Source organism: Primulina eburnea, chromosome 1, assembly GCF_022965805.1.
Source record: "Primulina eburnea isolate SZY01 chromosome 1, ASM2296580v1, whole genome shotgun sequence".
NCBI lineage: Eukaryota > Viridiplantae > Streptophyta > Magnoliopsida > Lamiales > Gesneriaceae > Primulina > Primulina eburnea.
In genome coordinates, this window is record NC_133101.1 from 14,696,073 (window position 1) to 14,717,769 (window position 21,697).

At 37.1% G+C, this 21,697-nt stretch overlaps 1 protein-coding gene across 10 annotated transcripts; it reads left to right on the forward strand.

The window, feature by feature from the left end:
- Positions 1-7,624: 7,624 nt before the first annotated feature.
- On the forward strand, positions 7,625-20,661 carry LOC140828026 (uncharacterized). Of its 10 annotated transcripts, XM_073190997.1 has the most exons (4): positions 7,963-8,460; positions 8,547-8,570; positions 10,279-11,543; positions 20,393-20,661. In XM_073190997.1, the coding sequence occupies exons 3-4, from the start codon at positions 10,280-10,282 to the stop codon at positions 20,458-20,460; spliced, it is 1,332 nt and encodes a 443-aa protein (XP_073047098.1). In that variant the 5' UTR covers positions 7,963-8,460; positions 8,547-8,570; position 10,279; the 3' UTR covers positions 20,461-20,661. The 10 variants fall into 10 exon arrangements, 3 of the variants coding, with proteins under 3 accessions (XP_073047098.1, XP_073047106.1, XP_073047113.1); XM_073191005.1 differs by lacking the exon at positions 8,547-8,570; XM_073191012.1 differs by having other exon boundaries at positions 7,964-8,570; positions 20,396-20,661.
- Positions 20,662-21,697: the final 1,036 nt, after the last annotated feature.

Sequence of the window (21,697 nt, forward strand, 5' to 3'; positions counted from 1 at the left end):
TTTTGAACAACCATGTCTTATGGGGGACTTGGTTGAGATATTTTATGTCAAACTTTGAAGATTATTTTATGTTTAAGGAAATTTTAATTTTTCCGCAAATTTTGAATGGTAAAAGTACGGTACGTTACAATCTATCACAGTGACAAAATGAAAACAAAATCAAATGCAGTGACCTGAGAAAATAAAAAGTACTTGAAACCTCAACTCAAAATTAATTTTCATTTGCACTGTAAAACCACAAACCCAGAAATCCAAATGGCATCCAAATTGTGTACATACATACATACAATGAGCTCATTTAAAACTATGAAATTCATTTTTTAATATGATTCTACGTACCTCCGGAATTTAAGACACCAATGGAAAAAGGCTTTCTTGGGAGAACAGAAATTACACCTCGACATCCAGCTCCAGAAGGTTTAGCAGGATTCTAACCAAGTGAACAACAAGCATATACCAGTGATTCGAAGGCTAAATCAAACAGTATAAAATTAAATCCTAATTTGAAAAAACAAATAAAAAGTAAGGTAATATGAATTATATAGACCAACTACTATAAGATTCTCTATCAAATTCAAATCAGGCCCTGTATTGAACTCCAACATAAAACAGCTTCCAGACCAGTTATGAAGATCAGGTAGATTAAAATGTAAGCATAAATTTGGCGTTTAAAATTCAATAACAATGCAAAAATCTTCGGCTAAAAAATAAGCATGCTATTCAGAAATATTATTACATTATATGCAATCAATTGATTTAGTAGTTGTCTTTCCTAAGTCATGGGATCAGATCCCATCAGGTGGATCACAGAATACTGGACTCAGAATCAGTGGTCATTGATTCTTGTTCATGTCAGTGCATGGTTAATAATGTCATCTGCATAATCCTCACACTAACAGAATCACTTGACAGCCCAAAATTCTTGATCAACTAAAAACTCAGCTAGAACAGATTGAATGCCAGGATACTTCTGAACTTGATCAAGAGATTCCATTGCTTAGAGTCATTTCAGTCAACTAAGCTCCTTTTCCTAGGTATTATTATATGACTACTGTTCCGGAGAGATGATATTTCGATCTTTCTATTTTCCTCTTTATTTTTATTTTCAGTAAATTTTCTTTATTTTTGTAAAGGTCAAGAAGCAAGATATTGACCAATCTCATCTGAAACATAATATGAGAGAAGCAAAAAATCAATTTTTTTGGATGGTATGTTATCTAAGAGTTTTCTCAAAATGTTATGAATAGAATTCAGTTTTTTCTTCAAATCTTGAATCGCTACATCGAGTGAGTTTATTATTTTGATTTAAAATTTGATAAGAGAGAAAAACTAGTACAATATTCAGGATAAGTTCATGGACATTCCAACTATAAGAGAATGGACGGATGGAATATGATACCACAGCAATTGCCAAGCTCCCATGAGATACTGCCAGACCAAAGCAAGAATCGTATACATATGGAACCTACAGAGAAAATCTAGAGTCTATTGGAAACAAATATGCAAATTTAAAACAGAAGTAAACATGAAAAATTAATGCATACATCCGGGGAGCTATTCAAACCAGGAGTATTTGAAGGAATGTGTATTTTCCTTAGTGCTTTCCCAACTAAATTCCACGCTTTCATAGAGTTGTCCTGTAATACATGAACTGATCAAATAATCTGGAGGGCTACCAAGCTTTTCAACCTCAAGGCTTTCTGCTTGAGGCATTACTTGATAACAAAAGCAATTAACATGGATTTTTTAATTTTTAATATATGTTGAACTAACACTCCCTTAATACTAAAATTCATATTTATATCAATAAAACACTTCCTTCAATATTTATTACCTGGTTGCAGCTGTACAAGCAGAGTCCATCAAAAGCCCAAGCTAAACCAGTGACCTGATTGTTATTTTACAAGATAAATCATATGCCATTCCATATGCCAAAAAAGGTGTTGAGAACTTACAATGTGGTCATGCGCACTATAACAGTCAATTATTTCAAATTCATGGCTGGTCATATTCATGGTCCACACTGCAAATGATCCGGATCCTTTACCAATAGCCAGGAACAAATTTAGTGGTGTTTGCAGGGGGCAGTAAATGAAAGTATGGAGACAGGTACTGAATCAATAGTAATATTCTAATTACACGAGCAATCACAAGTTCCAAAATAAGATATAATCAAAGTAGCTGGTCTAAATTTTGAAAGGATAAGTAGCAGACTTTTAGCAGGATATGCTGACCTCCCTCAGCAAAGAAAATGAAGCATGAACAGTTTCAGATGACTTCAGCAGTTCCTTAATATTCACCTGCCAAATTTTCACTCTATAAACAAAAAGAAGAGGAAAGTCACAAAATTAAATGTTATAATCAAATAAAAGGTAAACCTTATATGTATGTGTGTGTATAATGCAGTAGTTCTAACCCATGTCAAGCAAATGTGCTAGACTTTTGGCTTCGAAAACAGAAAAAGGTTAATTAGTTACTCACCTCCCATTAGAACTTCCCGTCGCTAAAAGAAGTTGAGGTTTTGAAATTTCAGAGCCATATAAAGCCCAGCAAATAGATGTGATGCATGTATCATGTGCCTTGAGAAAGCCACCATTTGATGCTTTACATGGGAGTTCAGGGGTAATAATGGAATAACTCTCTGGTGCATCAATTCTCCAGAATGAAATTAGACCACATTTCAATCCAGTAGCAAGAATAGAGCAGCAGCCCGAGGATTTATGAGGAATAGAAACCCAATCTTCAGATGTCCTCAGAATCGGTGACCAAGCCACAATAAGGGGTGTCAACATTGCATTGCGAGAAGCATATTGTTGTGCCGTTATTAGTTGAACATTGCATTCTTTGATCTTCAGAGGTGTCCCTTCAGAAACAGATATGGGAATAATTTCTCATGTATTGTTTCCTTTTACATTGTCAAGTTTTTTTGCAGCAACCTAATAAAAATAGCAACACATTCAATGTAATGTCATATATCAAATGCACAACTTTTCAAATTGAAACCAGATCATGTAGCTGCATTGAAGCTGATTTAGTAAGTATGGAGGTTCATGTCATGGAATAAAATGATAAAACTCAATCAGATAGTGAATGCAGTGTGCAGTACATTAGTTTCATTATGTCTCCTTCGTTTTCTTTCCTTTCTTAAACTAGATACAGGTGGCTCATTAGGGCATTCAGATTCTGCATTATCTCGACTCCCTATCACCTGTATAAAGAAAAAACCCCAAGAATAGTTGGACTTCATATCATTAGTTGTTATGTCATCAAGAATATTTCATCTAGAAAAGTATATGGGGATATGCAAGAAACGCTAATCAGCAAAAAGTTGAAAGGTAGAACCAACTCACATCTAAACTTTCTGAAGATATAATTTGAGACTCTCCGAAATTGATCTTGGAAAGATAATTATACATCATCTCTGATATGTCCATAACCTAGAAAATTTCATATTATAACTTTTGCAAATGTGTGAAAAACAAACATTAAATTTTGGAATCACAGATAACTTACTAGATTCCAAATTCATGACATTTATTATGCATAAGCAACAAAACCGTAAATACAACAAACTTGAAGGGCTATGGAATTCTTTTTGAAAAAAATTTTGATTAGGTATTGCCTCTCCAAACATAAACAAAGCCTCCAGTACTAACACAACAAATTTACACATTAGCACAAATATGAATCTACTCATGGGCTCATAGCCAACACAGAACCAACAGTAAGAACATAATTAAGAGAATCTATAGACACAAGAATTGAAACAATTCCATTGCTAAAATTTTCTCCATTTTTTTTGGTTCAGGAAGATTATTAAAGTGAAGAGACAGCAAGCTCGAACCATAATTCTGGTCCTGCCACCACTACTTCCTGAAAGCTTCATTTATAAAATACTTAATACCTCAATCCATTCAGCCAAAAAATCACAGAAGGGAAAGCGGTAAAGTTTGACGCGTCCCCCAGTGGTGCAAACAGCAAGCAAACAACTGCACGATTCATAGCAAAATGTAGAATTAATTCAGGGAGGCAACTTGCGTTGCATACTCAAACAAAAACTTCGATCAGGGGTAATGGTATCAGTACCCAGCATTGCTAGCAAGACCTGCAGGAGACCAGGAAATTTACCTAACACATGGCCGTGTATCCCGCGACACATGCATTGGCAACAAGAACCCAGAGAGAAAATCTATCCCTGTGACAAAATGAAAACAAAATCAAATGCAGTGACCTGAGAAAATAAAAAGTACTTGAAACCTCAACTCAAAATTAATTTTCATTTGCACTATAAAACCACAAACCCAGAAATCCAAATGGCATCCAAATTGTGTACATACATACATACAATGAGCTCATTCAAAACTATGAAATTCATTTTTTAATATGATTCTACGTACCTCCAGCATTTATGACACCAATGGAAAAAGGCTTGCTTGGGAGAACAGATTACACCTCGACATCCAGCTCCAGAAGGTTTAGCAGGATTCTAACCAAGTGAACAACAAGCATATACCAGTGATTCGAAGGCTAAATCAAACAATATAAAATTAAATCCTAATTTGCAAAAAAAAATAAAAAGTAAGATAATATGAATTATATAGACCAACTACTATAAGATTCTCTATCAAATTCAAATCAGACCATGTATTGAACTCCAACATGAAACAGCTTCCAGACCAGTTATGAAGATCAGGTAGATTAAAATGTAAGCATAAATTTGGCGTTTAAAATTCAATAACAATGCAAAAATCTTCGGCTAAAAAATAAGCATGCTATTCAGAAATATTATTACATTATATGCAATCAATTGATTTAGTAGTTGTCTTTCCTAAGTCATGGGATCAGATCCCATCAGGTGGATCACAGAATACTGGACTCAGAATCAGTGGTCATTGATTCTTGTTCATGTCAGTGCATGGTTAATAATGACATCTGCATAATCCTCACACTAACAGAATCACTTGACAGCCCAAAATTCTTGATCAACTAAAAACTCAGCTAGAACAGATTGAATGCCAGGATTGTAACGTACCATACTTTTGCTATTTAAAATTTGCAGAAAAATTAAAAATTTTATTGAATGTAAAAATACTTTCAATGTTTGCCATAAAATACCTCAACCAAGTCCCCCATAAGACATGGTTACTCAAAATAACTTCGATAAAATTTGCTCACAAAAGGTTTACTCAAAGTGTTTCCATCAAAACATGAAATCAGAGTAATTTAACTTTTGCATAAAAACATAAACATTGCGGTCCTCGGGTTAGCCTCTCGCTCAGTCCAAGCCTGCCTCTTGGTCGCCACCTCCTGTCTCCTCATCAATATACTCACCTGCATCGATCAAGTCTAGTGAGTCTAAAGACTCAACACGTATAAACTGGGAAATAGCAAGTACTACATAATAAAACCGCATGCAACTTTAAAATAGAGCGTATATACTAAAACTTGAACTTGCATAACGTAACTTGAACATACGTACATACATAGACGTGCCATAACTTGAAAGCTTTCATAAGCATACTAGCATAACTGAACATACTTAAACATACATGAATTTATTTTGCGTAGAGGCATGTTTCAAAGCAAGTGACCCATAACATAATAAATGTCTGATCAGACAAACCACAGTACTGAGCTGACAGGGACGTATCCACTGCCACATACATGAGATCCCCGTTCATAATTTAACGGGCTGGTTGGTCCTCGTTCATAATTTAACGCTTTCCAATCTCGATCTAACCTGTTCATAATTTAACGGGCGGATTGGTCCCCGTTCATAATTTAACGCTTTCCAATCCTAACATAATTTTGGTCACAAGACATTTAGCATACCTCCAAAAACTTAAAATATTTTCTTTGCACGTCATCATACTTACTTGGTGTTGAGGGACTCGTTGGACTTCGACTGGGGCCGTTGCTGCGACATACTAACATGAAATTGCATACTTAACTTGCATAACTTAGACGTAGAAATTAAACTTACTCTCAAGCTCAATCATTCCTTAGGACATTTTACAATTTCTCATGGCACGACCTTGATAACCCTTGCACTAAACCATGACGTCGAACCTCAAAGTATACTAAAATATTCTTCCCAAAAAACGAAGGACACGGACCCCGTGCCTGGGTCCGTCTAGACTCTGTAAAAAGACATCGAAAAGGAGGAGGGGCACGGACCCCGTGCCTGGTCCCTGTGGGGGTCCGTGTAGCCTCGGGAATTTGGCACTGCGAAAGAAACAAAGGCACGGACCCCGTGCCCTGGTCCGTGAGGGGGTCCGTGTACCTAAGGGAAGTGCAAACTCACGAAATTCCAATACATGCGATGCTTATCACTCTAGACCCGATTGTACGGACCATAAACCGACACCCCGAGACCCATCTTAGCATGCCATAACATCGACCAAATTCGTACAAACACCCAAAGCAATAACGTCCACCCTACGACACATACAATTCAAAACGTAGCAATTGACACCAAGTCGTTTCCTACGACTTCTAATGCATTCGAGTGCCTATCAACACTAAACGACGTATCAATTAACATCCCAACATCATACTAATCATACCTAGACGCAGCAACAATCACCCGTCGATCCCCAACGAAGCCTGCAACAATAAAATCTCAAGAACAATCAATACATATTTTTCTGAAAAACGCAGTTTGAGCAGTCCCACGAAAAACATCATAACTCACTCAATGTTTATCCAAATATTTCGAATTTTATATCAAATCGAAGGCATCGAAAATTTCTACAATTTTCTAGTTGAAAGTTTTCTCAAAATCCCGACGGAAAAATCGCAGTTTTTAACAGAACAGTAAGTTACGAGATTTCAGATCTAAAAAGTATTTCAAAACGCATTCAAACCATTTTCCGCTCAAACGACGAATGTCACACATGAATTTTTACGCATAAAAATAACACAACATATAATATGACAAGATCGATGCAGAAAGAACAGAATATACGTGCCTTTAAATCTTTAACGTTACCGAAACGACGATACCGAAGCGGGGATGATGCGAGGACGATCCGGGACGACTTGTGGCGCTTTTCTTTCGACAAAAATGATCGAGAATTGCTAAAATGATGAAGGGGAAAGGGTGGTGGCTGCTACTCTTCAAGAACCCTACCCTTTCTTGAAAAGGTGAAAATGAAGAATGTGTATGTGCAAATGAAGTATGTGTGACTTATGGGTGTGGTGTGTGTTATTGTGTGTGTGTGCGTGAGTTAATAATAAAAATAGAGGTAATTAAGGGCTAAATTGCGCTTAAGTAATAATTAATTGCCTAATTAAGAGATAATCATGCATGGTAAATAATTAATAATTGGACAAAAATTGTGCTTAATTAATAATTAATTGTCTAATTAGGGGATAATCATGCATGAGTAAATAATTAATAATAAAATAATACTAATCTAATACTAACTTTTCCAACCCCTCTAATTTAAAATAAAATGCATAAGTGACACATATTTAAAAGTTTGAAAACTCATAAAATCACTTAATATCAAATTAGGCTTTAAAATTGCTAGAAACTAAATAAATCATTTAAAATGACACTTTGACTTAAAATAAAATACCCCATTTTAAAATCTCCTAAATCGTCGCCGGTCTCATTTTGTAATGACCCGATTTAATTATATGTTATTTGGCGATAATTAAGAGTAATTATTTTAAATTGAGGAATTTAAAATAATTAAGCCAAATAATTAAATAGTGTGTTTAAAAATATTTATTAGAAAATATCGGTTTATAGACGATATTAAAATGCATATTTAAATTTTATAGTACACAAGAGTTGAAATAAAATAGACCGGGTCAAGTTTCGAACCCAAGAGAAGAAGAGAAACACACATAATATATATATATATATATATATATATATATATATATATATATATATATATATATATACACACACATACATACACACGCATACATAGATATTATATATATATATATATATATATATATTATAATCACTCTCTCTCACACACTACACCTAAAACACACACAAATCCTCTCCAAATTCCCGTAGCTTCTGTTCTTATTTCCATTTCAATTTCCGTTCGCTTTGACCGCCGATTGTGGCCGCACTGGTCGTCGAAAAATTCAAGTAAATATAGATTTGGAAAGCCCATGAAGAGAGCTATCCATTGATACCACTCTTGCTAGGTAAAAACGCGATTCCCAGAAACCCATCGGAAATCGCCGCATCTTGCACCGCCGAAATCACCGCCTTCCGCCACTCAAAACTGAAAATTGATTGAGGAGTTTTGTTCCTTAGGTTGTAAGCTTTCTTTTGGTACCAATTTTGCAAATTTTCGAGAACAACCGGTCGGCTCCGTTTTTCTGCGTGATTCCGGTCATCTTCTCCGGCGAGTTTGCCGCCTGTTTTCGGTAGCTTCGGTTTAGGCTCGAGTTTAGCCACTGTTATTGGAAGTACAAGCTGTATCGGTGCGAATTGTTGTCTATGTGAATTTAATTTAATTTAGACTCAAATATTGTATCATTATTGATTAATTATTGGGTTATTGTTGTAGGTTCCAGAATTGTACGAGTTTGAGGTATTATCTGGTGAACCTAGAATTTATCGTAGTCGCTTAAATATTAGTTAACGCCATTTAAAGCTGAAAAGAATATTTTGCAACGATAAAATTAAAATGATTAATTTTAGGCATTTTAGTCGAATATTAGAATTTTAGGAATTTAAAATGCCTAAATTGTTGAAATTGGATTTTGAGTGAATTTAAATGGTTGTGGATTTTGAGTTAGGATTTCAGCCATATATGATAAGTGTAATTCGGTTAGGTTTTGATTGAGTTATGACCTTAAAATCGATCCTAGGTACAAGCTGGAATTTGGAAATTGTAATTGGATAAGAGTTGAGCATTTAATTGATGAAAATAAATTAATTGCCACAGGTTTTGATAACCAGGAAGCGCCGAGGTATTCGTAATTATTGTGGTAATTTAATTTGAAGGTTAAGGTACGGATTGATCGATTTCTTACAGCGTCTATGTCGACGTGTAATTTAATTGATGTGAGTTAATTGATTTTATGTGAATTATGTGATTATGTGCTCTTTGTGGAATTTGGATGCAAATTTAAGATTATTCCTCATTTTCTTAAAATAAAACATGATTTTCAAATATATTGGAATAATCTATGGATTGATATACATTGTTGAGCACACATTCATATTGAGCCCTTCAGTTATTGATACCCGTTGATATTCGATTGAGATCTGTATATGATATTATATTGTGTCTTGTGGATTTTGGGCACCTTGACTCGGTCCGGCTTAGGTAGTTGCTGGCATCAAGTGTGAAGCCATATCCCTAGACACTGTTCGCTGAGTCGTGGACAGGTCCGCTGAGTCATGGACCAGCTCGAGCATATTATGATTGTTGATATCGATCCTTTGACTCCTGATATCCAGACATCTTGCACCCGTACATGCATTGCATTGATTTCATTACATGTCATTTATATATGTTGTAATTTATTTGATCTTCGTACTGGGGTTTGATCCATGTCCTTTGGGACTGCTGTGGTTTGTTCTGTGTTTCCATAGCAGGTCATGCAGGTGTTTCGTCTTCGGCTGCTCAGGAGGAAGCACCGAGGGGCGCTAGAGCTCTTTGAGTTTTGAGCTCAAGCTTTCATTGTTTTTCTCTGTGAGTTCAGTCATCGAGTCCCCAGATATTATATTTATGTATTATGGAGTCTATGTATTACCGGGGTATGCCCCGAGTAGTTGTATATTGTGTTTGTGGAGGATCGTTGTTGTGATTGTGCCTGGTTGGCATTGTTTCGTATTGGATGTTTGTTGAGGGTTTTGATTTAGTCGTTTTGGTTATTTTATATTTTTCCGGTATGTCCTATTTACGGGGAGGTCATGCCGAAATTTCTATTGGGCCAAAAATTAAAATTCTAACTCGTTTTCGCTGTTTATAATAATTAATCCTGATTGTGTGTTAATAAAATATTAATCAGGAACAAGGCCCTCACAGTTTGGTATCAGAGCGTAGACTGGGATACGCTCGTATAGAGTTAGTACACTCTAGTCTAGGCACAAATAAATTGTGCGCATGTGATTGATTATTTGGAATTACTTGCTTTTGCCTGGTTTGAATTGCATGTTAGTATTTTAGAGATGAACATGTTTTGGCATTAGTAGGTAATGGATTCTTGAGCATTTTGGCATTTCCTTTTCGGTGCTTTGAATTATTTTGAAGTTAATGAATATTTTGGGAATTAACTTTGGTTTTGTAGAATGGCACCGAGAGGTAGGAAAGGTAAAGAAGTGGTTCAAGAGTCTGGTGCTCAGAATATGGATGGTATTGATGTGAATGCTCAAGGTAGACGTGGTCGACCTACTGGTGAAGTGGTACAAAATGTTAATGTGGAAGTTGAACAGATCACCCGTAGAGTGAATGATATGGAATTGGTGGTATCGAGATTTCAGAATCTGAATCCTCCTATCTTTGATGGCTCCGAAGGTAATGAAAAAGCTGAAAGTTGGTTAAGGGCCATGAATAATTTGTTTGATTTGGTGGAATATGATTCCAACCGAAGAGTAAAATTAGTAGTTCTTCAGCTTAGGGACAATGCTGAACGTTGGTGGGAGGCTACTGCCAGGGCTTTGCGTGATGCTGGCACAGTTATTACTTGGGATGTTTTCAGTATTCAGTTCAGACAAGAGTATTCTCCGCCTTCTTATTATGCTGCCAAATCATCTGCATTTCATAAATTGGTTCGGGGTAATTTACCAGTTGTGGAATATGCTCGACAATTATCATCTTTATTGATTTACGTGCCGCATATCGCTGGTAATGATGGGGCAAAAATGGAGAAATTTCTGGAAGGATTGGGTTCTCATTTATATTCCTTGGTTCTGGATAGTAATCCTGTTAGCTATGCCGATGCAGTCAACAAGGCAATAAGATTAGAAGCAGGATTTCAAAGAGATAATCAGCAGCAGACTTTACAGATACCCAGTGGAGGTATGCAATTACCAATGGGTACATCATCTTATGTACCTCAGCAGCCTTTTCAGCAGCAGCAGTTCTTCCAACACCAAAAACCTCAAAGGTTTAAGCCCAGAGGACAGAACTTCAAGAAGAAAGGCCAGTCGAGTTCATCTAGCTCAAGTGGATCTAAAAGTGTATCGGGGACGCCGTTTTCAGGAAATCAGTATTCAGTGGTGTATTGTGAGCGTTGTGGAGGTAGACATCATACATCTCAGTGTGGTGGTGTACGTGGGACTTGTCATAATTGCGGTCAGACAGGACACTTTGCTAGAGCTTGTCCAAACCGTACTCAAGGGCAGATGAGACCACAACAGTTTCCTCAGAATAGAGGTGGTTTTTCGGGTGGTTCGTCTCAGAGACCCTTTACTCCTGCGCAATCTTTTCAGCAGTCCAATTATCCACAGGTTCGGGGTAATGCACCTCAATCATTCCCAGGTCCACAACAGGCTAGAGTGTATGCTTTGACAGAGGATCAAGCCAGAGAGGCTCCAGCTGGTGTAATCGCAGGTACTTGTTTAATTAATGGTTACACTGCACGAGTTTTATTTGATACAGGAGCATCTCACTCTTTCCTCGCATCCAATTTTGTGATGAATATGACTTTGTGACTACATCATTGCATGAGTTTGCATCTGTGTCCACTCCAGCTGGTAAAGTGATTTTATCAGGGCAGATTGTGTTGAACTGTGTATTTCATTTCGGTGACAGTATTATGATTACTAATTTGATTGTGTTACCGATGTATGACTTTGATTGTATCATTGGTATGGATACCTTGACAAATTATCGAGCTACTGTAGACTGTTTTCATGGTGTAGTACGTTTTCGACCTCATCTTGGTGACAAATGGAATTTTTATGGTCGAGGATCTCAAGCTAAAATACCCTTAGTTTCAGCGATGGAAATGTTTAAGCTATTATCCTTAGGAAATGAGGGATATATGATTTATGCTGTGGATGCTTTAAAGGAAGAGCCGAGATTGTCTGATATACCGGTGGTGAAAGAATTTTCTGATGTTTTTCTGGAGGAGATACCATGTTTTCCACCGCAGAGAGAGCTTGATTTTAGCATCGAATTGATGCCAGGAACTGCTCCAATTTCAAAATCTCCGTATAGAATGGCACCTGCAGAACTTAAAGAGTTGAAAGAGCAATTGCAGGATTTACTGGAAAAAGGGTACATACGACCTAGTATGTCACCTTGGGTAGCCCCTGTTTTGTTTGTTAAAAAGAAAGATGGTTCCATGAGAATGTGCATTGATTATAGGCAATTGAATCGGGTCACCATCAAGAATAAATACCCTTTGCCTAGAATCGATGATTTGTTTGATCAACTACAGGGAACTTCAGTATATTCAAAAATTGATCTACGATCAGGATACCATCAACTTCGAGTTAGAGAGGAAGATGTTCCTAAGACAGCTTTTAGAACCAGATACGGGCATTATGAATTTTTGGTGATGCCATTTGGGTTGACTAATGCACCGGCAGTATTTATGGATTTAATGAACCGAGTGTTCAGGAATTTTCTGGACAAGTTTGTTATTGTTTTTATTGATGATATACTGGTGTATTCAAAGTCAAGAAAGGAACATAGAGAGCATTTGAGATTAGTTCTTCAAACACTTCGTGATGCTCAGTTGTATGCTAAATTGTCAAAGTGTGAATTCTGGTTGGATCAAATCATATTTTTGGGTCATGTGATATCAGCCAAAGAAATATCCGTCGATCCAAGTAAAATTGAAGCGGTCTTGAATTGGACTAGACCAACCAATGTACCAGAGGTTCGAAGTTTTATGGGATTGGCCGGGTATTACAGACGATTCATTGAAGGGTTTTCTCAGATTTCCCGACCCATCACCCAACTGACCAAGAAGGATGCAAGATTTATTTGGTCAGAAGAGTGTGAGCAGAGTTTTCTGAAACTGAAAGAGAAATTGACGACAACACCAGTGTTGGCGTTGCCATCTGGATCAGGTGGATTTGTGGTTTGTACAGATGCATCAGCTAAAGGATTGGGATGTGTATTGATGCAACATGGAAAGGTTATTGCCTATGCTTCGAGGCAACTAAAGGTACATGAATCCCGATATCCAGTTCATGGTCTTGAACTTGCAGCCATTGTTTTTGCCTTGAAAATTTGGCGACACTATCTATATGGTGAACAGTTTATTATTTACTCAGATCATAAGAGTTTGAAATATCTGTTTACTCAGTCAGAGCTGAATATGAGGCAGAGACGTTGGTTAGATCTATTGAAGGATTTTGAATGTGAATTACAGTATCAACCAGGGAAGATGAATCAGGTTGCAGATGCATTAAGCCGGAAGTATCAGGATGGCATGTTAGCATCCATTCATATTTGGCAGAATCATGATGAATTGTGTACTTCTGGATGGAATTTTCAGCCACAAGATAATTATTTTGTTGTTTCTGCATTGCAGTTTGAGCCACAGATTATTGCTGAAATTAAAAAGGCTCAAAAGACAGATCCAAAAGTTCAGAAATCAAAAGAGTTGGTTTTGTCTGGTAATCCAGATAAGTATAATGTCTCATCAGATGGTTGTTTGCGAATGAATAACAGATTAGTGGTACCAAATGTTGCAGAATTGAGAGAAGCATTGCTTCAAGAGGCGCATTGTAGTCGCCATAGTGTTCATCCTGGTAATCGTAGGATGTACCAGATATTGAGACCTTATTTCTGGTGGGATGCGATGAAGAAAGACATTTCTGAATTTGTAGCAAGATGTTTGACATGCCAACAGGTGAAAGTTGAGAGAATGAAACCTGGAGGTATGTTACAGAGTTTAGAAATACCACAATGGAACTGGGAACATATTGCAATGGACTTCGTGACTCACTTAACCAGGTCTATCAGAGGCTGTGATGCTATCTGGGTTATAGTTGATAGATTGTCCAAGTCAGCACATTTCATTCCATATGATCGTACCTATCCTTACAAGAAAATGGCAGGTTATATTTGGATAATGTGGTTCGGTTGCATGGAGTTCCAGTGTCTATTGTGTCTGATAGAGATCCAAGATTTGCATCTAAGTTTTGGAGCAGTCTTCAAAATGCTTTGGGAACTAAGTTGGCTATGAGCACAGCTTATCATCCCCAAACTGATGGTCAGACAGAAAGAACCATTCAGACTTTGGAAGATATGCTTCGGTCAGTAGTTATGGATTTCGGAGGTAATTGGCAAGAATCTTTATCATTGGTAGAATTCTCATACAATAACAGTTTCCAAACGACTATTGGAATGGCACCATTTGAAGCTTTGTATGGTAGAAGGTGTCGATCGCCGATATGTTGGAATGAGATTGGAGAAAAACCATTGGCACAACCTGAATTTGTTGAAGAGATGAATGAAAAGATTGATTTGATCAGAAAAAGAATGAAAGCATCTCAGGATCGTCAAGCTAGCTATGCAAATAAAAGGCGTAGACCTTTGGAATTTCAAGTTGGTGATCAAGTTTTTCTAAAGGTGTCAACATTTCGCGGCACGATGAGATTTGGGAGAAAAGGGAAGTTAGCTCCACGTTATATTGGACCGTATACTATTGTTGAGAGGATCGGTTTATTGGCTTATAGATTGAACTTGCCGCAGAGTTTGTCTGCCATACATGATGTGTTTCATGTATCGATGCTGCGGAAGTATGAGCCAGATCTATCTCATGTTCTGAGACCCGAGGATGTGGAGTTAGACAGTTCCCTTAGCCACGTTGAGTATCCTATACAAATTCTTAATCATAAGGATAAGCAACTTCGAAATAAGACAATTCCACTGGTTATGGTACAGTGGAGTAGACATGGGACTGAAGAGGCTACATGGGAGCTGGAGGCTAAAATGCGGCAAGAATGGCCTCACTTGTTTGAAACTGTTATAGATTATTCCATGTACTCTGACTTTCCTATGAATAATCAGTGGTAGATGTTTGACTATGTTGTATATAAGGTGTGTTGTGTGTTTGATTTCGAAGACGAAATCTTTTGTTAGAGGGGGAGAAATGTAATGACCCGATTTAATTATATGTTATTTGGCGATAATTAAGAGTAATTATTTTAAATTGAGGAATTTAAAATAATTAAGCCAAATAATTAAATAGTGTGTTTAAAAATATTTATTAGAAAATATCGGTTTATAGACGATATTAAAATGCATATTTAAATTTTATAGTACACAAGAGTTGAAATAAAATAGACCGGGTCAAGTTTCGAACCCAAGAGAAGAAGATAAACACACATAATATATATATATATATATATATATATATATATATATATATATACACACAAATACATACACACGCATACATAGATATTATATATATATATATATTATAATCACTCTCTCACACACACTACACCTAAACACACACGAATCCTCTCCAAATTCCCGTAGCTTCTGTTCTTATTTCCATTTCCATTTCCGTTCGCTTTGACCGCCGATTGTGGCCGCACCGGTCGTCGAAAAATTCAAGTAAATATAGATTTGGAAAGCCCATGACGAGAGCTATCCATTGATACCACTCTTGCTAGGTAAAAACGCGATTCCCAGAAACCCATCGGAAACCGCCGCATCTTGCACCGCCGAAATCGCCGCCTTCCGCCACTCAAAACTGAAAATTGATTGAGGAGTTTTGTTCCTTAGGTTGTAAGCTTTCTTTTGGTACCAATTTTGCAAATTTTCGAGAACAACCGGTCGGCTCCGTTTTTCTGCGTGATTCCGGTCATCTTCTCCGGCGAGTTTGCCGCCTGTTTCCGGTAGCTTCGGTTTAGGCTCGAGTTTAGCCACTGTTATTGGAAGTACAAGCTGTATCGGTGCGAATTGTCGTCTATGTGAATTTAATTTAATTTAGACTAAAAGATTGTATCATTATTGATTAATTATTGGGTTATTGTTGTAGGTTCCAGAATTGTACGAGTTGGAGGTATTATCTGGTGAACCTAGAATTTATCGTAGTCGCTTAAATATTAGTTAACGCCATTTAAAGCTGAAAAGAATATTTTGCGACAATAAAATTAAAATGATTAATTTTAGGCATTTTAGTCGGAGTGAGTCTCATGTGAGACCGTCTCACGGGTCATAATCCGTGAGACGGGTCAACCCTACCCATATTCACAATAAAAAGTAATACTCGTAGCATAAAAAGTAATACTTTTTCATGGGTGACCCAAATAAGAGACCCGTCTCACAAATATGACCCGTGAGACCGTCTCACACAAGTTTTTGCCTTTTAGTCGAATATTGGAATTTTAGGAATTTAAAATGCCTAAATTGTTGAAATTGGATTTTTAGTGAATTTAAATGGTTGTGGATTTTGAGTTAGGATTTCATCCATATATGATAAGTGTAATTCGGTTAGGTTTTGATTGAGTTATGACCTTAAAATCTGTAGAACCCGTAAATCAGTCTACGTATAAGCCATGCATAATTCAGGATTTTTAAATTTAATTGACTTCATTGCATGATTATTTTAAATGCATTTTTTTGAAGTTAATTATTTTATTATTTCAGTTCAGTAGTTGATTTTTAGCATTTCAGTTATTTCAGTGAGGCCGGACCGGAGTTGGAGTTTTAAGATAGAATTTAAGATTCGAGAAATATTTCCGAGAGTTAATTTAGCTAGCAAGTAAGTTCATTTAAGTTAAAAAGAAGTTTAAGGAATTATTTAAGTTGCTTGAGGGGATTAAGAAATAAGCCCATTTAAGTTGCATAATTAAGGGGTTAGCTCACTAAATTAATTAAAGGATTAGTGAGGCTTTTAAGAGTTATTAATTTAGTAAATAAACAACACTCCCCGTCCATTTTTAGAAGTGAATTTTCGGCCCCCTTAAGTTGATAGCCTATCATTTGCCAACTCATCAACCTTTTGATCAATTCTTTGCATGTAATTAGTAGGATAATTCTAGGATTTTGGGAGCACCACTTAATTAATTATTAGAGCTTATCCTAGTCTACATTAGCAAGGTAAAAATCGGTCTTACCACTCTAGAATCACCCAAGGGATTATTTGATAGCAACAATAAGTCAAATTTTAATGAGTGTGGGACTTGGTCTTGAATTGAGATCCTTTATTTGTGGATCTTGCCTCTCCATAACCACTCCATCATATCCCCTCCCTTAGTCACGAAATTCAGAGTGTTTTTGAGTGAGGAAAACCTTGGGACTCATAGCTAAGAGAAGGCAAGAAAAATCAAAAGCAAGGAAAGGTAGAGAAGCAAGCAACTCCGCCTCCTCCGCGCCGTATCGCTTCGTTATTTTCGTTTTCTTTCGAAACGAATCCAAGGCATGTATATATTTTTTCTAAACCTCAATCAAGTCATATTATCAAATATTTTTCATTACATGATCATGTTTTATTGAGCAAAAACCGAAATCTTAAGCAACTTGAACAAAGAAAAATTCTGTGCAGATTTTTGTTCCACCTTGAGCTTCACGATTGGTATGTTTTGTTTCGATTTCAGGGATGGATCTTTCCAGGGGCTCAAAGCTGATTATGGACATGTACTAGGACATGTTAGGGCCATGTTAGAATATTGGTTTCAGTCCCATGCTTGATGTATAAACCGAATTGACAGCAAGTCCCATAGGTGCAGAAAATGGTGTTCAAAATTTCAGTTTTTATGTCAAGGGGTTGGATCTGATCTTGGCTGCCCTAAGGGCTCTTAGCCATGGTTGGATCACTCCCCTAGCAAGTCTAAGACGTGACTAAGTCGCCCTTTTGGTGGCTTGGTCCATGGTGCATCGGTTTTTAAATCCAACCCAAGAACAGCCCCTGCACCCTTTCGCCCCTCTTCATTTTACAGCATGTGTGTGTTCAATTTGGTGGAATGGTGTGGATCTTGGTTGGCCTATGGCCCTTAGCCACGGTCATACCATGCCCTAGATGTCTAGATTGTGCCATGGTCAATGAAATGGTCACTGGAACGAAGCTAGACAACCAACGAAGCAAGAACAGCCCCTCCCCTCTCGGTTTCCCTTCTTTTGACAGCAACATGCATTTCGAGTTTGGTGGTTTGGTATGGATCTTGGTTGGCCTATGGCTCTTAGCCACGGTTCATACACTGCCCCTAGATGTCTAGATTGTGCCATGGTCAATCAAATGGCCAATGGAACGATCCGTGACAGCAAAACAAGAACCATACCCCGACGTGCAGAATTGCTCTCGGGTGAACTCCTTTCGATTGTTTCTGGAATATTTCGAATTGTGGCTGGCCTAGGGCCCTTAGCCATGGTTCAAATCATTCCTTGGGATGTTGGTAAGAGTCTCTGGTCGGTGGTTCACGCCCCTAATGGCCGATAGTCTCGAAACCAACGCAAGTCTTTTAGTTGCGCAGCTGCTGGAATTTTACAGCAAGTTGCTGTGTCGGTTCAGAGGCTCGTTCGAGTTCTCGGTCGGCTTTTAGCCTATGGCCTTGGACTGGACATTTCCCCTTTAAGTTAGGAAGGTCATGTTTTTGGCCGTTCGTCATTCGGATCATTTTTGAAGTCGTACGAGAATTTACGGTGCGATGTGCCAAATTGACTCTCGAAAGAGCGTTTCTTGTTTTGGCCTCCATTCCACCTAGATTTCGACCATCATAATTTTAGGAGCATTATTTCATTATTTTCAGCGTATTTTAATCATGACATTACGGTGGTTCAGTGTTGGTTCGCGTTGGTTCGGAGTCATGATTAAATACGAAGTCGTTAGACGTAATTGTCGCATTTTCAAACTAAATTGCATAGTTGGTCAAGTTTAAGCTATTGCATATTTTTAATTGCACAATTAGGTTGCAGCGAGCCTGGGGGACGATCCAATCCAATCTAGTCGGAAAAATTACAGGATTTTTAATTATGCCAGTTAATTATATTACGTGCATGAAAAACAGAAAATGATTATTTTTGAGATTTATGCGATATGGCTTGTGGTTCATTCACTATGTGGGAGTATTATTTTATACGGTCGCCAGTGACCGCTCAGTTCAGTTTGGTACCACCCGGTCGCCAGTGACCGGCAAGCTCAGTTCAGTTTCAGACTCCCCGGTAGCAGTTACCGATCAGTTCAGCTTAGTGTAGTGGCCACAGGCGTAAAACATAATCTCAACAGAAAATTTTACCAGTTATTTCAGTACAGGCTCCAAGGAGCAAACATTTTAACTGTGATTATCAGTTCAGTTATGCACGTATTATAATTGTTCAGTACAGATTATTTTCAGCATGAGTATAGATTATTTTCAGTATACCTCATGACATGATATTTTATCCCATGCATATTTTACTTCAGATTTTACTCGTTACCTGCGATATATGCATGCTGAGTCTTTAGGCTCACTAGACTTGATTGTTGCAGGTACTGATGAGGCCAGGGCAGAGGACGGGGACCAGTGAGCCAGCTTGGGTCGGCAGTAGTGGCACCCGAAGACCTCAGCGCAGCAGTTGTTATTTTTCCGCAAACAATTTAATCAGCCGTTGGACAATTTTTAAATTGTTATTGTTGGCAACTTTATTTTTCTTCCGCTGCAATAATTTGAAACATTGAACTTGATTAATCAGTGACTTTATGAATGAGGTCATTTAAGTTCTTTAACAAGAAAATTTTTAAATTTTCCGAAAATTTTCAAAGTAAGTATTTTCAGGCCTTCACAAAATCGATCCTAGGTACAAGCTGGAATTTGGAAATTGTAATTGGATAAGAGTTGAGTATTTAATTGATGAAAATAAATTAATTGCCACAGGTTTTGATAACCAGGAAGCGCCGAGGTCTTCGTAATTATTGTGGTAATTTAATTTGAAGGTTAAGGTACGGATTGATCGATTTCTTACAGCGTCTATGTCGACGTGTAATTTAATTGATGTGAGTTAATTGATTTTATGTGAATTATGTGATTATGTGCTCTTTGTGGAATTTGGATGCAAATTTAAGATTATTCCTCATTTTCTTAAAATAAAACATGATTTTCAAATATATTGGAATAATCTATGGATTGATATACATTGTTGAGCACACATTCATATTGAGCCCTTCAGTTATTGATACCCGTTGATATTCGATTGAGATCTGTATATGATATTATATTGTGTCTTGTGGATTTTGGGCACCTTGACTCGGTCCGGCTTAGGTAGTTGCTGGCATCAAGTATGAAGCCATATCCCTAGACACTGTCCGCTGAGTCGTGGACCAGCTCGAGCATATTATGATTGTTGATATCGATCCTTTGACTCCTGATATCCAGACATCTTGCACCCGTACATGCATTGCATTGATTTCATTACATGTCATTTATATATGCTGTAATTTATTTGATCTTCTTACTGGGGTTTGACCCATGTCCTTTGGGACTGCTGTGGTTTGTTCTGTGTTTCCATAGCAGGTCATGCAGGTGGTTCGTCTTCGGCTGCTCAGGATGAAGCACCGAGGGGCGCTAGAGCTCTTTGAGTTTTGAGCTCAAGCTTTCATTGTTTTTCTCTGTGAGTTCAGTCATCGAGTCCCCAGATATTATATTTATGTATTATGGAGTCTATGTATTACCGGGGTATGCCCCGAGTAGTTGTATATTGTGTTTGTGGAGGATCGTTGTTGTGATTGTGCCTGGTTGGCATTGTTTCGTATTGGATGTTTGTTGAGGGTTTTGATTTAGTCGTTTTGGTTATTTTATATTTTTCCGGTATGTCCTATTTACGGGGAGGTCATGCCGAAATTTCTATTGGGCCAAAAAGCAAAATTTTAACTCGTTTTCGCTGTTTATAATAATTAATCCTGATTGTGTGTTAATAAAATATTAATCAGGAACAAGTCCCTCACACATTTCCTCGATCCCGCCTCGAATAATCGCCTGAAACTAAAAATCAAGGAAAAAGTTTTAACGTGGATTAACTAAACATATTATAATTTAAAATAATGCAAATTCATAAATCATGAATTAAAACCCAAATTAATGAAATAACCATGCATTAAAACCATTTAATACAATACATAAGGAATTTAATAACTTGCATGCATGTGGCTCACGTGGACCTTAAAGTTTTGGGACGTCACAATCTATCCCCCTTAAATTGAATTTCGTCCCCGAAATTCGCTTATCCTCGAAAATCCAAAATTTTAGATTCTTAATTCTAGTATCCCAATAATATATGCTTCCGTTGCGCTACTCTGATAAAAATCTAATTCCTAAGCTGTCAATACGTCTCTTCAATCTTAATTAAATTTCCTATCAAAAACCTCGTCTACGAATCACAACTTAAAGCGACTTATGGCGTCTTAGTTTTATTTTACTACGACCTCGAATTTTGACTTTTCTCACAATTCCCAATGATAGAAATGGTGGTTCAAACTTATCGTATCTTACTTTCTTTATACTTTACCCGTAATGTTCGTCGATCTATTACATTAGCATTTATGCAGTTCAACTTAAGAAATCTTAGCACCAAAAGTTATTGATCAACTTCTATCCTTGGTACTACACTCAAAAGTTAAACCTTATCTTAACCCCATAATAATATTGACCTACGATCCTTGAATCGAATCTTTACCTTACGACAACAAACTTACGTAACTTAACTATTTACAAGTACATCTCAATTACAAAATTGTTGCAAGTCTTAAATTTGAGTAGTGTTAATCCATAAAACCCAAAATACCCAAAACCAATCTTCAACCTGTTATATAAAATCTT

Excerpts from the sequence above, each read along its gene's own strand:
- LOC140828026 (XM_073190997.1), top strand. The coding sequence starts at position 10,280 with ATGGCACCGAGAGGTAGGAAAGGTAAAGAAGTGGTTCAAGAGTCTGGT. Across the intron at positions 11,544-20,392 it reads TCCAGCTGGTGTAATCGCAG|CAGGTCATGCAGGTGGTTCG; the intron begins GTACTTGTTTAA and ends GTGTTTCCATAG.